Source organism: Saimiri boliviensis, chromosome 8 (assembly GCF_048565385.1).
Source record: "Saimiri boliviensis isolate mSaiBol1 chromosome 8, mSaiBol1.pri, whole genome shotgun sequence".
Lineage (NCBI taxonomy): Eukaryota > Metazoa > Chordata > Mammalia > Primates > Cebidae > Saimiri > Saimiri boliviensis.
Genome location: NC_133456.1, coordinates 83493197 through 83513496, shown reverse-complemented (window position 1 = coordinate 83513496; position 20300 = coordinate 83493197). Strand labels below are relative to the sequence as shown.

At 38.2% G+C, this 20300-nt stretch overlaps 1 protein-coding gene across 8 annotated transcripts in view; it reads left to right on the top strand.

The window, feature by feature from the left end:
• Window positions 1–20300, top strand: part of ACAP2 (ArfGAP with coiled-coil, ankyrin repeat and PH domains 2) — a 161993-nt gene that overhangs the window by 36096 nt on the left and 105597 nt on the right. For 6 of the 8 annotated variants that reach the window (XR_012518877.1, XR_012518876.1, XM_074404756.1 and 3 more), the window contains exons 2-4: window positions 9118–9175; window positions 19080–19199; window positions 19979–20032. Coding sequence is in view for 6 of the 8 variants with exons in the window: in XM_074404756.1 (XP_074260857.1) it covers window positions 9118–9175; window positions 19080–19199; window positions 19979–20032 (232 nt within the window). In the remaining 2 variants the exon portion in view is untranslated. Of the gene's footprint in view, window positions 1–9117; window positions 9176–14273; window positions 16543–19079; window positions 19200–19978; window positions 20033–20300 lie in introns of those variants that run through there. The other 2 variants (XM_074404759.1, XM_074404760.1) reach the window with 2 other exon arrangements.

Below are 20300 nucleotides of genomic sequence, written 5' to 3'. Positions count from 1 at the left end.
GAAAAAAAAAAAGCTCACCCCTGTAAACTCAGCACTTTGGGAAGTCAGGATGGGAGGATCACTTGAGGCTGGGATTTTTAGTTCTCTCAATCTGTTTTGGGATGAATAGTTTTCTGTTACTTAGTTGGTAATATTAGGTATCACCAGAAATGCTCATCTGTGATGCCGTAGAGATCAACAGATGTTTTAATGAGTATCCATGGTACCTGTGGTCCTTTCCTAGCCATGGTAAATCAGTGGATTATATCTAGTGATAAAAACTATGAAATATAAATAAATATATATTATATCTAGTGATAAAAACTATGAAATATAGTCAAATGCTGAGTTGGGCATTTGAAGTTTTATGGTCTATCACTTAAATTACACTCTTTCCTTGTGAATATGAGGATATTTATTTATTTATTTACTTATTTTTTTGAGATGGAGTTTCGCTCTTGTTACCCAGGCTGGAGTGCAATGGCGCGATCTCGGCTCACCGCAACCTCTGCCTCCTGGGTTCAAACAATTCTCCTGCCTCAGCCTCCTGAGTAGCTGGGATGACAGGCATGCACCACCATGCCCAGCTAATTTTTTGTATTTTTTTTAGTAGAGACGGGGTTTCACCATGTTGACCAGGATGGTCTCGATCTCTTGAGCTTGTGATCCGCCCGCCTCGGCCTCCCAAAGTGCTGGGATTACAGGTGTGAGCCACCGTGCCTGGCCTGAATTTTTTTTTTTTTTTTTTTTTTTTGAGACGGAGTTTCGCTCTTGTTGCCCAGGCTGGAGTGCAATGGCGCGATCTCGGCTCACCGCAACCTCCGCCTCCTGGGTTCAGGCAATTCTCCTGCCTCAGCCTCCTGAGTAGCTGGGATTACAGGCACGCACCACCATGCCCAGTTGATTTTTTTGTATTTTTAGTAGAGACGGGGTTTCACCATGTTGACCAGGATAGTCTCGATCTCTTGACCTTGTGATCCACCCGCCTCGGCCTCCCAAAGTGCTGGGATTACAGGCTTGAGCCACCACGCCCGGCCTATGAGGATATTTAAATAAGAGGCTGAGGACTTACTGATAGAAAATAAATGTTGAAATATAAAGATTCTTCACTCTTGATTTTTTAATTCTTGGATACGGAGTCTTGCTTTGTCACCCAGGGTTGAGTGCAGTGGTGTGATCTCAGCTCACTGCAACCTCTGCCTTCCAGGTTCAAGTGATTCTTCTGCCTGAGCCTCCTGAGTAGCTGGAACTACAGGCATATACCATCACGCCTGGCTAATTTTTGTATTTTTTTTTTTTGTTTTGGAGATGGAGTCTAGCTCTGTTGCCCAGGCAGGAGTGGAGTGGCATGATTTCTGTTCACTGCAGCCTTCACCTCCCGGGTTCAAGTGATTCTCCTGCCTTAGCCTCCTGAGTAGCTGGGATTACAGGTGTGCACCACCATGCCCAGCTAATTTTTGTATTTTTAGTAGAGACAAGGTTTCACCATATTGGCCAGGCTGGTCTCAAACTTCTGACCTCATGATCTGCCCACCTTGCCCTCCCAAATTGCTGGGATTACAGGCGTGAGCCACTGCGTCTGGCCTAAGATCTGTTTGTTTAAAAGTGTGTAACACCTCCCCCTGCCTCTGGCTCCTGCTCCAGCCATGTAAGAGGTATTTGCTTCCCCTTTGCCTTCTGCCATGATTTTGTTTCCTGAGGCATCCCCAGAAGCCAGCATCACACTTCCTGTACAGCCTGCAAAACCATGAGGCAATTAAACCTCTTTTCTTTACAAATTACCCAGTCTCACGTATTTCTTTACAGCAATGCAAGAACAGACTAATATATCATCCTTAACAGTTAATGAAATTAATTGGAAGTGATTAGGGTTGTATATGTGTTCCTTTAATTTTGAGAATTCATCATCAAAGAGTATCAGTAACCATAGCCATACAAAATGAACCATAGAGTTGGAATACAGTCAATCCTAATTTTATAGAAAGATAAGCACAGATCTTGATCTTTCTGTACCTTGTCTCATGGAGAGTGAGAGCTAAATTAGCAGTCCTTGTATTTGTAGGAGTTTAATATAGGTGGCAATAGGCTGGGTGCGGTGGCTCACGCCTGTAGTCCGAGCACTTTGGGAGGCTGGGGCGGGCGGATCACTTGAGATCAGGAGTTTGAGACCAGCATGGCCAACATGGTGAAACCCTGTCTCTACTAAAAATATACAAAATAGTAGCCAGGTGTGGTGGTGCGCTCCTGTAGTTGTAGCTACTAGAGGCTGAGTCCGGAGAATCACTTGAACCTAGGAAGCAGAGGTTGCAGTGAGCTGAGATTGCGCCATTGCACTCCAACCTGGGTGACGGAGTGAAGCTCTGTCTCAAAAACAAGCATAACACAAATATATATAATAATTCTATAATTAAATTATATTTATATTACATAAATATATATATATGAATATGTGTGTGTGTATATATACATACATATATCTATATGGCAATAGAACTTTTGCCTTAGCCTTCTGAGAAAGAACATGAAGATTTCTTTTTCATCCAACTGATTACCTTTAGCTTCCAGGAATGGGCTGAGAATGGGAAGGGGAGGCAGGGAATCTGGTTACTTGCCTTTCTTGTTGAATGTTACCTTGCATTTTCAGGGTTTCTAGTTGGGAACATTTTTATTCTTATGTGCTGTCTATAATTCAATAATTATATATTTCTGGGATATTTAAAAATATTTGATTAATCACTTCCTTAGAAGCACATTTTTGGTTCATCAGAATATCAGGCCAGAAGTGTCTTCAATGTTTCTAAAATTGTTTTCCAGCCATTTTAATTTGACTTAAAACTTATTTTAATTCTTAGTCCTCTTAGTTGACCTGTCAGCCGCTTTTGACATACTCGATTACTCCTTATTCCCCGATAACACTTTCTTTTCACTTCCCTTCTCCATGACATTCTCTTGGTTTTCTTCTTAGTTTATGTGTGTATGTATATATATATATATATATATATGTTGCCTAGGCTGGTCTTGAACTCCTGGGCTCAAGTGATCCTTGTGCCTTGGCCTTCCAAAGTGCTGGGATTATAGCACTAAGCCACCATGTGGAGCCTGGCTTTCTTCTTATGTCATCAGTTACTGCTTCTCAGATTCTTTTCCTCCATTCCTTCTGTTCTTCCTGATCTTTGAAATCAAAATGCCCCAAAGCTTAAATCATCCTATCTTTACTTTCTTTTTAAAATAATGTCCAGTCTCATGGCTGCTGATACTATCTATATGCTTTTGATTCCTAAACTTATAATTCCAACTCAGACTTCTCCTAAACTGTAGACTCCAGTGTACCCATCTATTTGAAGTCATCACTTGTATATTTAGTGAATATTTTGGAGTCAGGTTCAAAACTGAACTATAGATCTTCTCTCCCTAAATCTGTTCTGCTTCTAGTCTTCCCTGTCTCAGTTGGTTGTGACTGTTTTTCTTTTGTTCCAGCCAGAAACTTTGAAATTATATTTGACTGCATATTTACCTGTACCTGGTATACCCATGCACATGCTTGCATGTCACATCTAATTCATCAAGAAATGCTCTTGGCTGTACATACAAAATACATCCAAAATCTTAGCATTTCTTACCACTGATTGGTGCTTGCCTTGAGCCATCTTCATTTTTCATCTGGATGACTGCTGTAGCCTCCTCGCTAGTCTCTTTGCTTTTTCTTCTTTTGTTTCTTTGTAGTCTTCTCCACATAGCAGCCAGAATGAGTCTTGACAAAATACATTACAGCATGTTTCTTCTCTGCTGCAGTTACCATTGCTATGGGCCTACAAGGTTCTGAATGTGATGGGGCTCTCCATTAGTTTTCTGACTTCTTCTGTAGCTCTCTCCCTTGCTTGTTCTGTTGTCGGCCATACAGGCCTCCTTGCTATTGGATGTTCCAGGAATGTTGCATTGGTAGCTTTTTCTGCCTGTAACACCCTTGTCTGCGTGGTTCACTATGTTACTTCAGATCTTTGGTCAAATGTCACTTTCTTAGTGAGGACTATTTTGATCAATTTTAAATAGTAAAATTGTAGCTGTCCCTCTATTCCCTTATTTCGCTTTTCCTTTTTTCCCATAACACTTATCACCTTGTGGTATACTGTAATCCAGTTGACTTTTGATGATGTTTGCTGTTTATAGCTTGTCTTCCCCTTCAGAATGTAAGCTCTAGGATGTCAAGGATCATTGTTTATTTTGTTACTATATACCAAACAACAGATACTTGCTGCTGTTTGTTGTTAGAGAAAATGGAAATTTCTTCATTTTGCCAGAATTTTTCTAGGGATGGTGTTTTTTTAAAAATAAACTTGTAACAATTTGTAAAATTTGCCTATAATCTCAGCACTTTTTTTTTTGAGGCCGAGGCAGGCGATTACCTGAAGTCGAGAGTTCAAAACCAGCCTGATCAACATGGAGAAACCTTGTCTCTACCAAAAATACAAAATTAGCCGGGTGTAGTGGTGCATGCCTGTAATCCAAGCTACTTGGGAGGCTGAAGCAGGAAAATCACTTGAACATGGGAGGTGAAGTTTGTGGTGAGCCGAGATTGCTCCATTGCACTCCAGCCTGAGCAACAAGAGCAAAACTCCGTCTCAAAAAAAAAAAAAAATTTTGTTTTTAAGTTGTTGCTTTTAAACTTTTCCCTGCTTCTGATTAGCATAACTTGTTTGATTCTTTGAGTGTTCACGGATCCTGTCTGATCGTAAATTGAAGGCACTGAAGAAATCGTGATAATGTAATTTTGTGCTGGTGGTAGAGTGAATATTACCTTAGCTCCTGTCAAATATCTGTGGAGGCCTGTTTTAGAAGTCCAAATCTATACTATTCTAAAAGAGTATTACATTATAAAAATTTTCCATTTCTGTCAACTTAAAAAATTATACTTATCATAATGATTACCTGCAGATAAATAGGTATGACCTTGTATGCCAAAAGAAGACTTTTTCATTTTTTCATTGTAACTTTAGTTTTGAGGTTTATGCAATTATGTGTAATTCCTTATTTTTTTTCTGGAAACTTTTATAGTAGCATTTATATAATGCTGGAGAGGGCATAGCAGATAGGAATAACAACAAGGCTGGAGCAAGAGGGAATTGAAAAATTACACATAAATATGCATATACTGAGATGCAGGTATATAACCATTTTGAGTGACCCCCCCAGGCCGAATGTAACATAGTTGTTTTAAATGCTCTTTTCATCTACCCATTCAACAAGTGTTTTGCCCAGTAACTAGCTGAACTAGGGATAGCTAAATGAATCATAGTGTCTGTTTTTGAGGCTTCTCAGTCTAGACATAATGACCAATAATTTAATTATCATTAGTAAATTGAATGTCAGGTGCTCTATTTGAAGTAAGCTGAGTACTCTGTGGAGATGTTGGAGGTGGGGTGCTCATTCTGCTAAGGAGTAGAAGGCGCTTCAGTGTTAAAAGTTTACTATCCCAGGTGATTTATGGTGTGAAGATTGTCTTTAAAACCCTGAGCCCATTTATAGGCTTGTAAATTTGTATTCAGCTTCCTCTTTACAGATCTTTTTTTTTTTTTTTTTTTGGAGACTGAGTTTCGCTCTTGTTACCCAGGCTGGAGTGCAATGGCGCGGTCTCGGCTCACCGCAACCTCCGCCTCCTGGGTTCAGGCAATTCTCCTGCCTCAGCCTCCTGAGTAGCTGGGATTACAGGCACGTGCCACCATGCCCAGCTAATTTTTTGTATTTTTAGTAGAGACAGGGTTTCACCATGTTGACCAGGATGGTCTCGATCTCTCGACCTCGTGATCCACCCGCCTCGGCCTCCCAAAGTGCTGGGATTACAGGCTTGAGCCACCGTGCCCGGCCTCTTTACAGATCTTGTAAAATTTCTGGGGCTTAATGGAGACGAGATACTGTGTAAAATGCTTTCTTAAACACAGTTGCTTTACTTTCATCTAATACTTCTGTCATTTAACAGTTTGCTAAGGTTTCTCCCAATTCAAGACTCTGTGATTCTGTTACTTTTCTCTTTGCATTTTGTATTACAGTCCTACAGTCTTCTCTCTTTGTTTTGGAGCCAGAGTTCACTCTGTTGCCCAAGCTGGAGTGCAGTGGCAAGACTGAGTGTTTGGTTCCCTACCTGCTGGGATTTGCGGGATATTCTGTGCCCACATGGAGCAGCCATGAAAGTAGGAATGTGGCAGTTTTCTGATTATAATGTAGTTATTTAGTTAATTACAGAGATGGAATCTTGTTATGCTGCCCAGGCTGGTCTGAAACTCCTGGCCTCAAGCTGTCTTCCTGCCTTGGCCTCCTAAAGGATTACCAGTGTTATAGGCATGAGCCACCTTGCTGGGCTCTGATTCTAATTTTTGATAGTTTTGTCTGGGCCTGGCCCTAAATATCCCTACCATCTTGCTTCCTTCTCTCATTGAGGGTCTGCATATATCTCATCTTTGAAATATTTGGTCATTTTTTTCAGTATTATCAGCCATGATGTTTGTTCTTCATGGAAATCTCCTCTGCCCCTTTTATGAACCATGAAGTTTACAATGCTCTTTTCTCCTTAAATAGATTGCCTATGACACTCCACTAAGAAGATAAACACCAAACTTAAACTGCTTTGGTTGAAAATGTGATTTTAACCCTTTAAACAATGATAACTTTATTTTCCTATCATGTTGAAGCCTACCACAATGATAAGAATTCTTGGAAATGGAATGTTTTTGTAGAAAGTCAACTTTAAAAAGAAAGTTTTTTTGTTTTTTGTTTTTTGTTTTTTTTTTAAAGACTTTCTCCCCTTAACCCTCATTTTTCTCATTAACATAACCTTACCCCTCTTTATATGACTGGTGCATTCATTCTAGTTTTACACCCTCTGTGGTGAAAACTGGAAGGGCCTATTAGCCATTTGTCACCAATAATTTATTGATTCCAACATAATAAATGAGCATGTCTTCTTCCACCTTTTTCTTTTTTTTTTTTGAGACAGAGTTTCGCTCTTGTTACCCAGGCTGGAGGCTCACCGCAACCTCCGCCTCCTGGGTTCAGGCAATTCTCCTGCCTCAGCCTCCTGAGTAGCTGGGATTACAGGCACGCACCACCATGCCCAGCTAATTTTTTGTATTTTTAGTAGAGACGGGGTTTCACCATGTTGACCAGGATGGTCTCGATCTCTTGACCTTGTGATCCACCCGTCTCGGCCTCCCAAAGTGCTGAGATTACAGGCTTGAGCCACCGCGCCCGGCCTAAAAAGTTTTTTAAAATAAATGTTACCCAGTGGAGAAGCAGAATCACAAGCCAATAAGGTGATTATTCAGAGGTCACACAGAGGTGAAGTGGAAGTTCAGGAGATGGAGTTTTTTGCTTTGTTTTGCGACAGGGGTGTACTGAAGCCTCAACCTCCCAGGCCCAAGTGATCTTCCCACTTCAGCTTCCTGAGTAGCTGGGACTACAGGCGTGTGCCACCACGCCTGGCTAATCTTTTTATTTTTTGCAGAGACGGGGTCTTCCTGTGTTTCCAACGCTGGTCTCGAACTCCTGGGCCCAAGCAGCTCTTCCCCTCAGCCTCCCAAAGTGCTGGGATTACAGCTGTGAGCCACCATGTTCATTCTGGAAATAGAGTTTTTAATCTTAACCCTGTCTCCTGAGAATATCTTACTCAGTATAAATCTCCATTACTATCCAACTTAAGAAAAATTAGTTAAATCTTAAAATAGCTATTTGAGAATTGCTATTTATCAAGTAGATATGTGAAAATGGCATAAATGACTTAAAGTACATGAATTACACTTTGTTATACATACTCTTTTTTTTTTTTTTTTTTTATACGGAGTATCGCTCTTGTTACCCAGGCTGGAGTGCAATGGCGCGATCTCGGCTCACTGCAACCTCCACCTCCTGGGTTCAGGCATTCTCCTGTCTCAGCCTCCTGAGTAGCTGGGATTACAGGCATGTGCCACCATGCCCAGCTAATTTTTTGTATTTTTAGTAGAGACAGGGTTTCACCATGTTGACCAGGATGGTCTCGATCTCTTGACCTTGTGATCCACCCGCCTCGGCCTCCCAAAGTGCTGGGATTACAGGCTTGAGCCACTGCGCCCGGCTATACATACTCTTAAGTGTAAAATGTTATTATCCCTAAAAACTTAGTTGCTATAATTTTGTTTCAGACAAATTTTCGATTTTGAAATGTTGCCTTGTAGTGTGATATGAAGTGCTAAACTGGTATTATAATTTTATTATTCTCTTTTGTCAATAAGAGTATTTGGCTTATTATTTGGTTTCTGCATTTTGCATAATCTAACATTTGCTAATTTTTCTGTATCAAAATTATATTGCTAGGAGAAGAAGAGAGGCAAAAATTAGGTGCTGATAAAAAGTAAGTCTGGGCGTGGTGGCTCACGCTTGTAATCTCAGCACTTTGGGAGGCCAAGGCGGGCAGATCATGAGGTCAGCAGATCGAGATCATCCTGGCCCACATGGTGAAACTCCATCTCTACTAAAAATACAAAAATTAGCTGGGCATGGTGATATGCGCCTGTAATCCCAGCTCCTCGGGAGGCTGAGTGAGGAGAATCGCCTGAACCTGGGAGTAGGAGGTTGGAGTGAGCTGAGATCGTGCCACTGCACTCCAGCCTGGTGACAGAGCAAGACTCTATATCAAAAAAACAAAAAAACAAAAAAAAACCACTTTGGAAACAAAATGATGCATTAGATAAGGGTGATATTTTGCTGAGCTTTCTTCTTTCTTTTTGGTTGCCAACAATGCCTTGCAGTTTGGTTGCATGTGCTTTGTTACCAAGAAATCTGATTCTTTGTACGTCTCAACTTTAAAATTTCTCTTTCATGTAAAAAGTGCATGCTAAATAATTGTATTTAGCGTTATTAATTGGAATAATATTAATGCTTTGAGTATAAATTAGCCTAATGTGTTATCCCATTGTCCTAAACAATAATTATATTATCTGTCGTATTGCATGATTATGAAGTATTTATACTGAATTTCCAAGGTAATTATTACTTCATGTGAAGTGTAATTTTTAAGCATTCATATCTGTCTTTTCATTTAGAGTTATTTTTCAAGAGTAAAGTATACATTTGAACAAATGGAATAACTTATTTTATATTTAATTTTTCTAGGGCAGCTTTGGAAGAAGTAGAAGGTGATGTGGCAGAATTGGAACTCAAACTTGATAAGGTAAATTTTACATGTTTAGCTTTTTAAAACATTGATTCTTGTTTGCCATAAATAATGATTAGTACCTACAATAACAGGTAGCTTTTTTTTTTTTTTGAGACAGTCTCACTCTGTCACCCAGGCTAGAGTACAGTGGCACAATCTCAGCTCGCTACAACTTCCGTCTCCTAGGTTCAGGTGATTCTCCTGCCTCAGCCTCCCGAGTAGCTGGGATTACAGATGCCTGCCATCATGCCCAGCTAATATTTTGTATTTTTAGTAGAGGCAGGGTCTCAAACTCCTGACCTCAGGTGGTCCACCTGCTTCAGCCTCCCAAAGTGCTGGGATTACAGGCATGAGCTACTGCACCCAGCCTGGTAGCTTTTTATCTCTATGAGAGTAAATGCTATTATTATCCTAGTTTTACACATGAGGGAAGTAAGACTGGAGACACTCAGTAGCTTGTGTAAAGTCTAATCTTAAAGTGCTAGAGCAGGAATTAGAATCCATGTCTGACTTCAAAGCTCACTAAACATCCTTTATGTTGTTAGAAGCTTTTTCTGTATTTTCCACCAAAAAGATTGCATCTTTCTTTTTTGTTGCTTAATGGATTTCGTATGTAACCTGACCATTCTATAAATTTAGGTGTGGCCAGGTTCAGATATAAATAAATTTAAAATATTAATTCCATTTTTAAGCTAATGCCAGGAATGCTTAATATATACTTAATAATCAATATGGTCATATTTTATGGAAGGGTAAATGTACATTGATTCCTACCGTGTATATTATTGATGATTTTTTTTGTTGTTGTCTATCCAAGAAACATTGTTTGCTATGTAGTAGGCAGAAGTAGTAGGATGAGTAATACAGCTTCTGATCCATTTGTTTAGATATGCTTTTGAAACCAGTGGTCATTAAAATGTCTCTTTAAATTTCTGGAAATAGATGTGTATATTTGAAATACCTTTTCTGAAAATAATTTCCTAGTTTAATAATAATTATTATAAATGGTATTGCTGTGTAACCTAGTGCTTCTCAAACTTTAACTTTGCATAGGAAGCCCTTGGGGATCCATCTTGTGAAAATACAGATTCTGATGCAGTAGCTGGAGATACCTGAGATTTTGTGTTTCTAACTGGATTCCTGGTGACGTCCATGCTGTTGGCCCATAGATCACACTTTTTGAGTAGCAAGCATATAACATATATTAAGCTGGAGGTTTTCAAATGTTTTGAAACCATGAAACACACATCCATATATAGTCTAGAAACTATATAAAATAGCATTAATTCTGCATGTAAACAAATTACATCAAAAATTTTAAAGATGTTTACAAATAACTTATTTTTATATTATACTCTCTCATTTTTAAAGCCCTGTAATATATAGTATCTTTTTAATTTTTACAGCACTTCTGTAGGATAGGTAAGACAAGTGTTGCTATTCCCATCTTATAGATGAGGATACCAAAGCTCAAGAAAGTGAAGGGGACTTGTTTCATAACAAAGTAGAAGGGGCGCAACCAGGATTATTAGAACCCCTCTATCTTGTCTTTTTGTTTTTCTTTTTAAAGACAGAGTCTCACTCTGTCCCCCAGGCTAAAGTGCAGTGGCGTGATCTCAGCTCACTGCAACCTCTGTCTCCTGGGTTCAAGCCATTCTCCTGCCTCAGCCTCCTGAGTAGTTTGGACTGCAGACACACGGCACCATATATAAATGTAACTATGGAGCTTCAGGCACCATGCCTGGCTAATTTTTTGTATTTTAGTAGAGATGGGGTTTTACCGTGTTGCCCAGTCTGGTTGCAAATGCCTCAGCTCAGGCCATCCACCTGCCTCAGCCTCTGAAAGTGCTGGGATTACAGGCATGAGCCACTGCACCCGGCCCCTCTACCTTTGTGATCAGTTCAGTGCTCTTCTTGTGCATCACTGTACTTCACGATCTGTATTGGGGGAGCATACGCTACTGGGAAATGTTCTGAGGAATGCTAGCCAGCTTCCAGGCAAGTCTTTGTAAAAATTATTTTAATTTTGGATAAGGATATTATTTGCAAATACCTTCCTTTATTTTCTACTTAAAAATTACATGTCTGGCTTTTTATTACTGTTTTATTATTATTATTTTTTACCTTGAGGCATTGCATTTATTTTCAAGTACTCTTTGAAACAAAATTTTAAACTCTTAAGGTAGGCAACAGAAAATACAGTTTTGGTTTTATGGAAGATTTATGAGAGTATATAGAGGGGCAAGGGTTTTTAAAGAATCATAGAGTAGTATAATAAGGATGTCTTATACATAAATAATACATTATTACATATATATTATATACATGAAATAAGAGTAATGTAATAAGGTAGAATTGCATGTAAATCATATGAAATGCTGTGGTGGGACACCTCAGAGTTTAAAATACCTAAACAGATAGAATCCACTGACAGTGCTTTTGCTAATTATTTGGCTGTTACGAGTTAATTCTTTTTTCCTTTATATTATTCGCTTGGCATAGGGCACACTGCTAGAATCCTCAAACCAAAAGATTCAAATCTAAAACAAGTTACTGGAGTATTGACATTCACTACTAAGAACCATAAGCCCATTCTAGAGTCTGTCTTACTCAAAGGGCTACTAAGGATACATGGAAATTTGACAGCTTGAAAAATACCACATTTCTATTTTTCATCCCACTGAAGTTCCATAGTTACTTTTATATTTCTCTGGTTTTTTACCTCTCCCAAATTCTTTTTTTTTTTTTTTTAATTTTTAATTCTTTTTTTGAAATGGAGTCTTCCTCTGTCACCCAGGCTGGAGTACAGTGGTACGATCTCAGCTCACTGCAACCTCCACCTTCCAGGCTGAAGTGATTCTTCAGCCTCCTGAGTAGCTGGGATTACAATTTCATGCTACCATGCCTGGCTAATTTTTTGTTATTTTTAGTAGAGACAGGGTTTCACCATATTGGCCAGGCTGGTCTCGAATTCCTAACCTCAGGTCATCTGCCTGCCTTGGCCTCCCAGACTGCTGGGATTACAGGTGTGAGCCACCGTGCCCGGCCCAAATTGTTTATTTACTATTATTTTTATTTTAGAAATTTTATTTTAGAGGAGTTAGCATAGAGAAGAGAGGCTGAGAGGAGGAAGTAGTTGTTATTAAAGGTAGTAGCATTGAAGGACTAATGGGGGTGGTGGAGGGGTTGCTCCAAGTCTAGGTTAACGATTTCATAGCTTTGTGCAGGGTGAGTTCCACCTATAATATCATTGTAAATCATGCCAGGGACAGGTTATACTAGCTTGTTGACTTTGCCTATAATGTATGCCACCGGTAGTTACATTCTTTCTGGTGAATAATGCTTTATGAGTGGCATTGCTCTACTGAGTTCAATTATTTATCCATTCTTGCCAGATGTTCTGTCATTGACAGCATCATAGTGCATCATAGTTGCCATCTAGAATTAATTTCTGCATCTGTTGCATTGTCTCACTGGCTTGCTTGTTCCCTGTTAAGCAGATGCTCATCAAATCTCAGCTCAAGTACTACCAAACATTGGCTCTTGCATATACTTTGATGTAATCTGTTATAATATTGTAATTTTTGGTGGGTAGCATAGCTTAGTAGTTAAGAACACAAAGCCTGGAGCCGCTGGGTTTGAATTTGGCTCTGTCATTTACTAGCAGTATGGCCTTGGACAAGCTCTTTAGTCTTTCTGTGCTTCAGTTTCTTCTCTCCAAAATGAGGAAAATAAGAGTGTCTATTTCATAGGATTATTCTGAAACTAAAGTGAGGTAATACATGTAAAGTACTTAGCATAGTTCTTGGCACTTGGTAAATTCTAAATAAACAATGATGCTGTCTCTTCAACAGACTATCAGCTCATTGAAGACAGATTGTCTTTAAAAAGGAAAAAAACTGGCTGAAAGTGTTGGCTCACACCTGTATTTCCAGCACTTTGGGAGGCTGAGGCAGGTGGATCACTTGAGGTCAGGAGTTTGAGACCAGCCTGCCTAACATGGTGATACCCGTCTCTACTAAAAATAAAAAAATTAGCCAGGTGTGTTGCCCCTGGTGTGGTAGTGTGTGTGCACCACTGCACTCCAGCCTGGGTGACAGAACAAGACCCCGTTTCCAAAAAAAAAAAAGAAAAAATCCTCATTTGTTTTGTATACTTTGTGTATACAAAGTCCTATGTTTTATATTATTTCCGATCATTATAGCAATATTGCAAAGTTGGTATCATCCCTAATTTGCACACAAAAAAACAAGAATTAGTATGTTACTCAAGGATAGTCAGCAGAAAAGTTGTTTGTATTTCTATCATCTGGCAGTGTCTGTGACATAGTAATTGCTTAGTAAAAAGTTGTTGAATGAATTAAGAATATTGGTTTGATAACAGATGGACTTGACCTTTACTCTTCTTGTTGTAGGTAAAAATCTTCCTTCTGTAGTGTATATTATTCAGTTATAATTCATTCATCACTGTCATCTAACAAGGATTTTGACAGCTGGCAAAAGCTTAGTCTTCTCTCTGCCTCTCTCCCTCTTGATTACCAAGTCCGTCCTTCCTCCAGGATAGCTACAGTGTATATGTGCTTCTGCTGCATGACAGTTTCATTTTCTCTGTAACTCCTGTGATAGTGACCTCTGTTCTACTTCTGATAACTATTTTGTGGCTATGTTCTGTGCCTTATCACCCAGGATTCCAATCTTTGAAATCCGGAATGCTGCTATTCTACTTTCTAACTTGAGTCTCTAGTCCTTCCTGTTCTCAGCCTCATTACTGCTTCTGTTCTTCAGCCTTACCTCTGGTCTTTATCCACTTGTGATATTTCAGATCACTTCTTTTTTTAAATTGTACTTTGTGTTCTGGGATACGTGTGTAGAATGTGCAGGTTTGTTAGTAGGTATACATGTGCCATGGTGGTTTGCTGCATCTATCAACCCATCATCTAGGTTTTTTTTTTTTTTTTTTTGAGACGGAGTTTCGCTCTTTTTACCCAGGCTGGAGTGCAATGGTGCGATCTTGGCTCACCGCAACCTCCGCCTCCTGGGTTCAGGCAATTCTCCTGCCTCAGCCTCCTGAGTAGCTGGGATTACAGGCACGCGCCACCACGCCCAGCTAATTTTTTGTATTTTTAGTAGAGACGGGGTTTCACCATGTTGACCAGTGTAGTCTCGATCTCTTGACCTCATGATCCACCCGCCTCGGCCTCCCAAAGTGCTGGGATTACAGGCTTGAGCCACCGCGCCCGTCCATCATCATCTAGGTTTTAAGCCCTGCATGCATTAGGTATTTGTCTAATGCTCTCCCTCCCCTTGCCCTGCTCCTGATGGCCCCTGGTATGTGATATTCCCTTCCCTGTGTTCATGTGTTCTGATTGTTCAACTCCTACTTACGAGTGAGAACATGTGGTGTTTGGTTTACTGTTCCTATGTTAGTTTGCTGAGAATGATGGCTTCCAGCTTTATCCTTGTCCCTCCAAAGGACATGAACGCACTGTTTTTTAATGGCTGCTCAGATCATTTTAAAATACACTTCAATGTATTTTTAATTTTTATAATTAAAAAAATTGAAATAAAATTAACCTAACATAAAGTCCACTGTTTTAAAGTCTGTAATTTGTGGTTTTTAGTATAGTCCCAGTGTTGTACAATTATCACCACTATCTAATTCCAAAATATTTCTTTCACCCAAAAAAGAAACCCTATACCTATTAGCAATCACTCTCGATTCTCCTCTCCCTCTGTCTTCTGGCAACCTAATCTGCTTTGTGTTCCTGGATTTGCCTATTCTGAACATTTCAAATAAATAGAATAATACAATATTTGGTCTGTGTGACTAGCTTCTTTCTCTTAGCATAATGTTTTTTTAAGATTCATCTATGTTGCAGCATGTTCCTTTGTTTTTATAGCTGTATAATATATCATTGCATGGATGTACCTCATTTTGTTCATTCATCAGTTGATTGACATTTGAGTTGTTTCTCTTTTTTGGCTGTTGTGAATAATGCTGCTATGATCCCTTTCAGAATACTCTTAATTTTATTATATCATTATTTCTCTTCAGAGACTTTTATGTCCATTCCTACTCTGCAGGTGTTCTCCGCTATTTTAAGTCTAGTCATTTATATGATTTGTCCCATGTCTGGCCCGCAAAACCCTACAGGGGAAGTTACAGCTGTTTGGTGAAGCCAATTTATGGTGCTATACATTCCTGGAATTCTTGTTATAAAGTAGTTTCCCCAAAACCCAATCAGGTTTCTTTCTGTTACCTTTAGTGGCTTTTCAAGACCTTAAAATTTGCCACATTGTTCTTCATTCCTAGCAGGTGGCCTTGTCTCTTCGTCTGCTTGGCGGGAATGCCTTTATTTCTTGCTTCTAATCTAGAAGTTTAACAGAATCTGTTCTTACCATTTTAGTTTTTCTGCTAATTTGAATGATAAAAGTATCCCTTTTTCTATTCAGTTCCAAGCGCCCTAACTCATCAGGACTTTGCTTTAGCGTCTCTCCTTTCCATTCTCTGCCACCTCTATCTTAAGTAGATAAAGATCTTTTTTTTTTTTTTTTTTTTAAACTAAGTTTGTTTCTTAGTAAGACAAAACAAGAGCAAACAACAATAAGAAAAACTTCCCCTCTGACGAGGAAGCACAAATCTCTATTAACAATTATCGTGTGCCAGTAGTGCTAAGAATCTTTTTTTATTTTTTTTTAAAAGATAGAGATGGAATCTTGCTATAGTGACCAAGCTGGTCTCAAATGCCTGGCCTCAAGAGATCCTCCCATCTCAGTCTTCCAAAATTTTGGGCTTACAGTCATGAGCCCTGGCCTGTGCTGAGAATTGTTATGTGCATTAACTTACTCTTTTTTTCTAGAAACCATATATGGTTCGGTACAATTGTTACGTGTGATAAAGAAGAAGAAATGGAAGTTTGTTGAGTTTAAGGTCACTCAGGCTCACTTAGATGGTTAAGTATGACAGTAGGTTGAACCTAAGCAGACTTAGCTGAGAACTCTTAATTTTTTTTTTTTTTACCATAACATTTTACTATTAACCTCTTTGTTTTTATGGAAACTTTTAATTATTTTAAAATTATTTAATTTGTTGCATAATACCACCTATGTAGTACATAATTTGAAGGTAAAAAAGTGTGTACTCAGTGAAAATTAGTCATTTTCTAATCTCTTTCCTAGAGGAATGCACTGAACTAGTTTTTTTTGCCCTCGCAAAATTTTCTTTTCTTATTTATTTATTTTATTTTATTATTATTTTTTTGAGACAGCCTCGCTCTGTCACCTAGGCTGGAGTGCAGTGGCTGATCTCAGCTCACTGCAACCTCTGCCTCCCGGGTTCAAGCAATTCTCCTGCCTCAGCGTCCTGAGTAGCTGGGACTATAGGTGCGTACCACCATGACTCGCTAATTTTTGTATTTTCAGTAGAGACGGGGTTTCACCATGTTGGCCAGGCTGGTCTCGAACTCCTGACCTCAAGTGATTTGCCCACCTCGGCCTCCCAAAGCTCTGGCATTTCAGGTGTGAGCCACTGTGCTTGGCCTTTTAACAAACTTTTCTAAGCATACAAAAGTATTTGTACTCTTGAGTACAAATGACTTTCCTCATTTCAACAAAAATATTAGCACTGTTCTACATTTTGATTTTTCTCTCAATATATCATGGATGTTATTTGTTGTTATAGAGCCGTCTCATTTAAAAAATGGTTGAATTATATTACCTTGCATGGATATATTGTAATTATTTGTCCACTGATGGACACTGAGATTGCTACCAATATTTTACTGTGACTGCAGTGAGTAACTTTACATGTGTCATATGGCCTGTGTGTAAAATACAGTTGTATAATACATTTTAAAAAGTGAAATTGCCAAGTTAAAAGGTATGTATGTTTTAAATTTTGATAGCTCTTGCTAAATTGCCTTCTCTAGGTATTATACCAATTTACACGTCTACCAACAATGCATGACTTGTTTCCCCATACCTGCCCTCTTTAAGACAGCATGTTGTCAAACTTTCTGATCTTTGCTCTGAGTAAAAAAAAAGTAATTTCTGTTTCTTTTATTATGAGTGACAATGAATATCTTGGTTTAAGCCACATGTATTTCTTTTGAGGGGGCAATTATCTCTGCATATATGTTACTCATTTTTTCTAGTGAATGCTTGGATTTTCAAGATGACTTATATACTCTTTCTTATGGTAGGGAAACTTGTCCTTTGTGATTTATCTTAATAGTTTTCCTATGTTGTTTCTTTTGACTGTGTTTGTTTTTTCCTTATAGAAATGTCTTATTGTTATGTAATTGTATTTGTCCATTTTTTTTTTTTGCATAGTATTTGAAGTTTGCATCCTTCTCAGAACGACTTTGCATTTTGGGAGTATTGAAAAAGAATGCCTTCTGTTTTCTCTTTTATTTCTGATTTTGTTTTTATGTTTAAATCTTTATTCTATCTGTAATTAACTTGGGTATCTGTAGTACAACTTAATTTCTTTTTTTATTTCCTTCAGATGTCTATCCAGTGTCCCTGATATAATTTATCAGATAACTTTTTCCCCCACTGGCTGGAATATTACTTTAATCAAATATGGCATATTTATATCTTTTTTTTTTGACTGTGTATTCTATTACATTGATCAGTATGTCTATTTGCATTTACTACCAGACTTCTATTTGCTATATCCTTTTGTAATATATTTCAATATCATGTAATACTCATGTTCCTACATCATTGCTCTTTCAATTTTTTGCTCTTGCATAGTGGTTACACCATATGAAGTTTAGAATCAGTTTTTCTGGCAAGACATTTTATTTTATATTGTAAATAGTAAATGGCTTAAAAGACACCTTTGTCAGCATTTCTCACAGTAGATTTTGTGGAACATTGATCATGTAAGAATGCTTCCTCTAACAAGACTCCCCATGAAGTCAAATATTTCTGGGAAATGCTGCATATTATATACCTCCCCTCTTGGATGCACATTGATAAATCAAAGGCTCTTAAGAGTACAGCAATATCTTCAGTAGCCTTTTCTATGACTCCTTCCCTGGTCCTCACAGTCCTGATTAGATGGTCTTTGTTTTTTTCTCTCATGCATAGTTTTGTCATAGTAGTTGTGTTTGTATCTACTTGTCTTCTTATTAGAATTATAGAATTAGAGATTTTGAGAGCAGAGATTATGTTTTCAATTTCTGTTCCCCTAGATCTTAGGTTAGCAGTTTTAATTTTTACTCTTGAGATCCTTCAGGAGTTTTCTCAAGTTTTTCTTGGCTCTTTATCCTCTTCTTTGTGGTCCCCCCGCCCTTTCTATCCCCTCAGTATTTTTCTTTCCTTTGTCTAGAAGTTTCACTTTTATCTCTTTTTTAATATTTGACATTTGCCCAAGATTTTGGTAATAGAAAATGTTCTGTGTCTGAAAGAAAGGAGAGAAGGAAGGATGGAAGGGAAGAACAGAGAGATGGAGGGATGAAGGGAATGAAAAGAAGAAGGAAGGAAGAAAGAGGAAGATAAAAAAAGAGAAGAGCCCAGTACTAAGGCTTAGACAATGCCTGGAACAATAGGCATTGGAGAAATATTTTTTTGAGTAAATGGTTGATTAATCAATTTAGACATCTGCTTTGACAGACTAATATTGAAATAATCAGCATGACTAACCTATTACGCCAGTTTACTTACCTTTCCTCCAACATACTTTTGTTGTTATTACACTGCCTCTGGATCCTAAAAGGTCAACTTTTTAAGTACAACTATGCTATGAATTTATTAAAGGAAAAAAGAATACTTTTCAGTTAGTCTGTTTTGAGTTTATTGATGAAACAAATTTAACTTAACTAGATCACCTAATATAGTTACTGCCAACACTTGTTCAACTAAGTAATTTGTAAAACTATCTTCAACCTGATGAATTTTTTTTTCTTTTTCAGCTTGTGAAACTTTGTATTGCAATGATTGATACTGGAAAAGCCTTTTGTGTTGCAAATAAACAGTTCATGAATGGGATTCGAGACCTGGCTCAGTATTCTAGTAATGATGCTGTAGTTGAGGTTGGTATTACTAAAATTACAGTTAAAAATGAAAAAAAAAAAAAACCAAAAAAAAAAAACCAACAAAAAACCCAGACATTAAAGGATTGTACCTTCATCTACCTTATTTATCATTATGTTGATACTTAAAATTAGAAGTAGAAAAGCAATCACCCCTTGGTACTGTCTTGTATGAATCTGTTTTGTAAGACGGAAGTTGATGGTTGATTTGCATTGTGCATTATCTAGCTTGGCTCTCCTCACCTAGTTTCGGATTGTTTTGGTTAGTTTACCAAGTTGACTTGCTTCTAGGTGAGCTGAAGCACCTGTCACAGGGCCTGAGAAAGAAGATCAAGATCATGCCTATTAGTAGCTGCTTATAGGGGCATGCAGAGAGCGTTAACCTAAGTACAGTGTCTAACTCTATGTATGGAGGCCTGTATAGGTTCTGGTCAGCCAGCTAATGCTGGGTTAGCTTAGATCCCTTGGCATACTATGTGGTGTTATATTTCTTTTAAAACAATTTGAACTTAGGTTTATATATGCCATTTCTATTGTTAGCATAATACCATTGAAGGGGCAGTACTAATGCTTTCACATTTTTAGGGCTTTATTTGTTACCACATGTAGACTTGACCTCTGCAGAGTGTACCTATGAGGTAGTGAGATTGTCCTTGGAAATAAATGTTACTGTTTACGGTGTAACTTGATCTGCTGTCAGAAATCCTGAGGTAACATTTTTGTGACCTATTTAAATGGCTCATACATGATTTGGTTTTCTTTTGATTTCTTTCTCATAGACAAGTTTGACCAAGTTTTCTGACAGTCTTCAAGAAATGATAAATTTTCACACAGTAAGTGTCAGTAAGTAGTTAAAATTACAGTTTTAACTGTATTTGACCATATTAACATTTTAGTACTTTTCTTGAGTCTCAGTATTTTATGAAATGACTGAAGGTGAATTATATGGCTTTGCTTGGTCATCAACCTTTTAGTTGAGTGGATCTAAAATGTACACTGCGTGTGTGTGTGTGTGTGTGTGTGTGTGTAGAGAGAGAGAGAGAGAGAGAATAAGAGTATTATTTCTCATTCTAATATAGTAAAGTTAATATCATTGAAGGA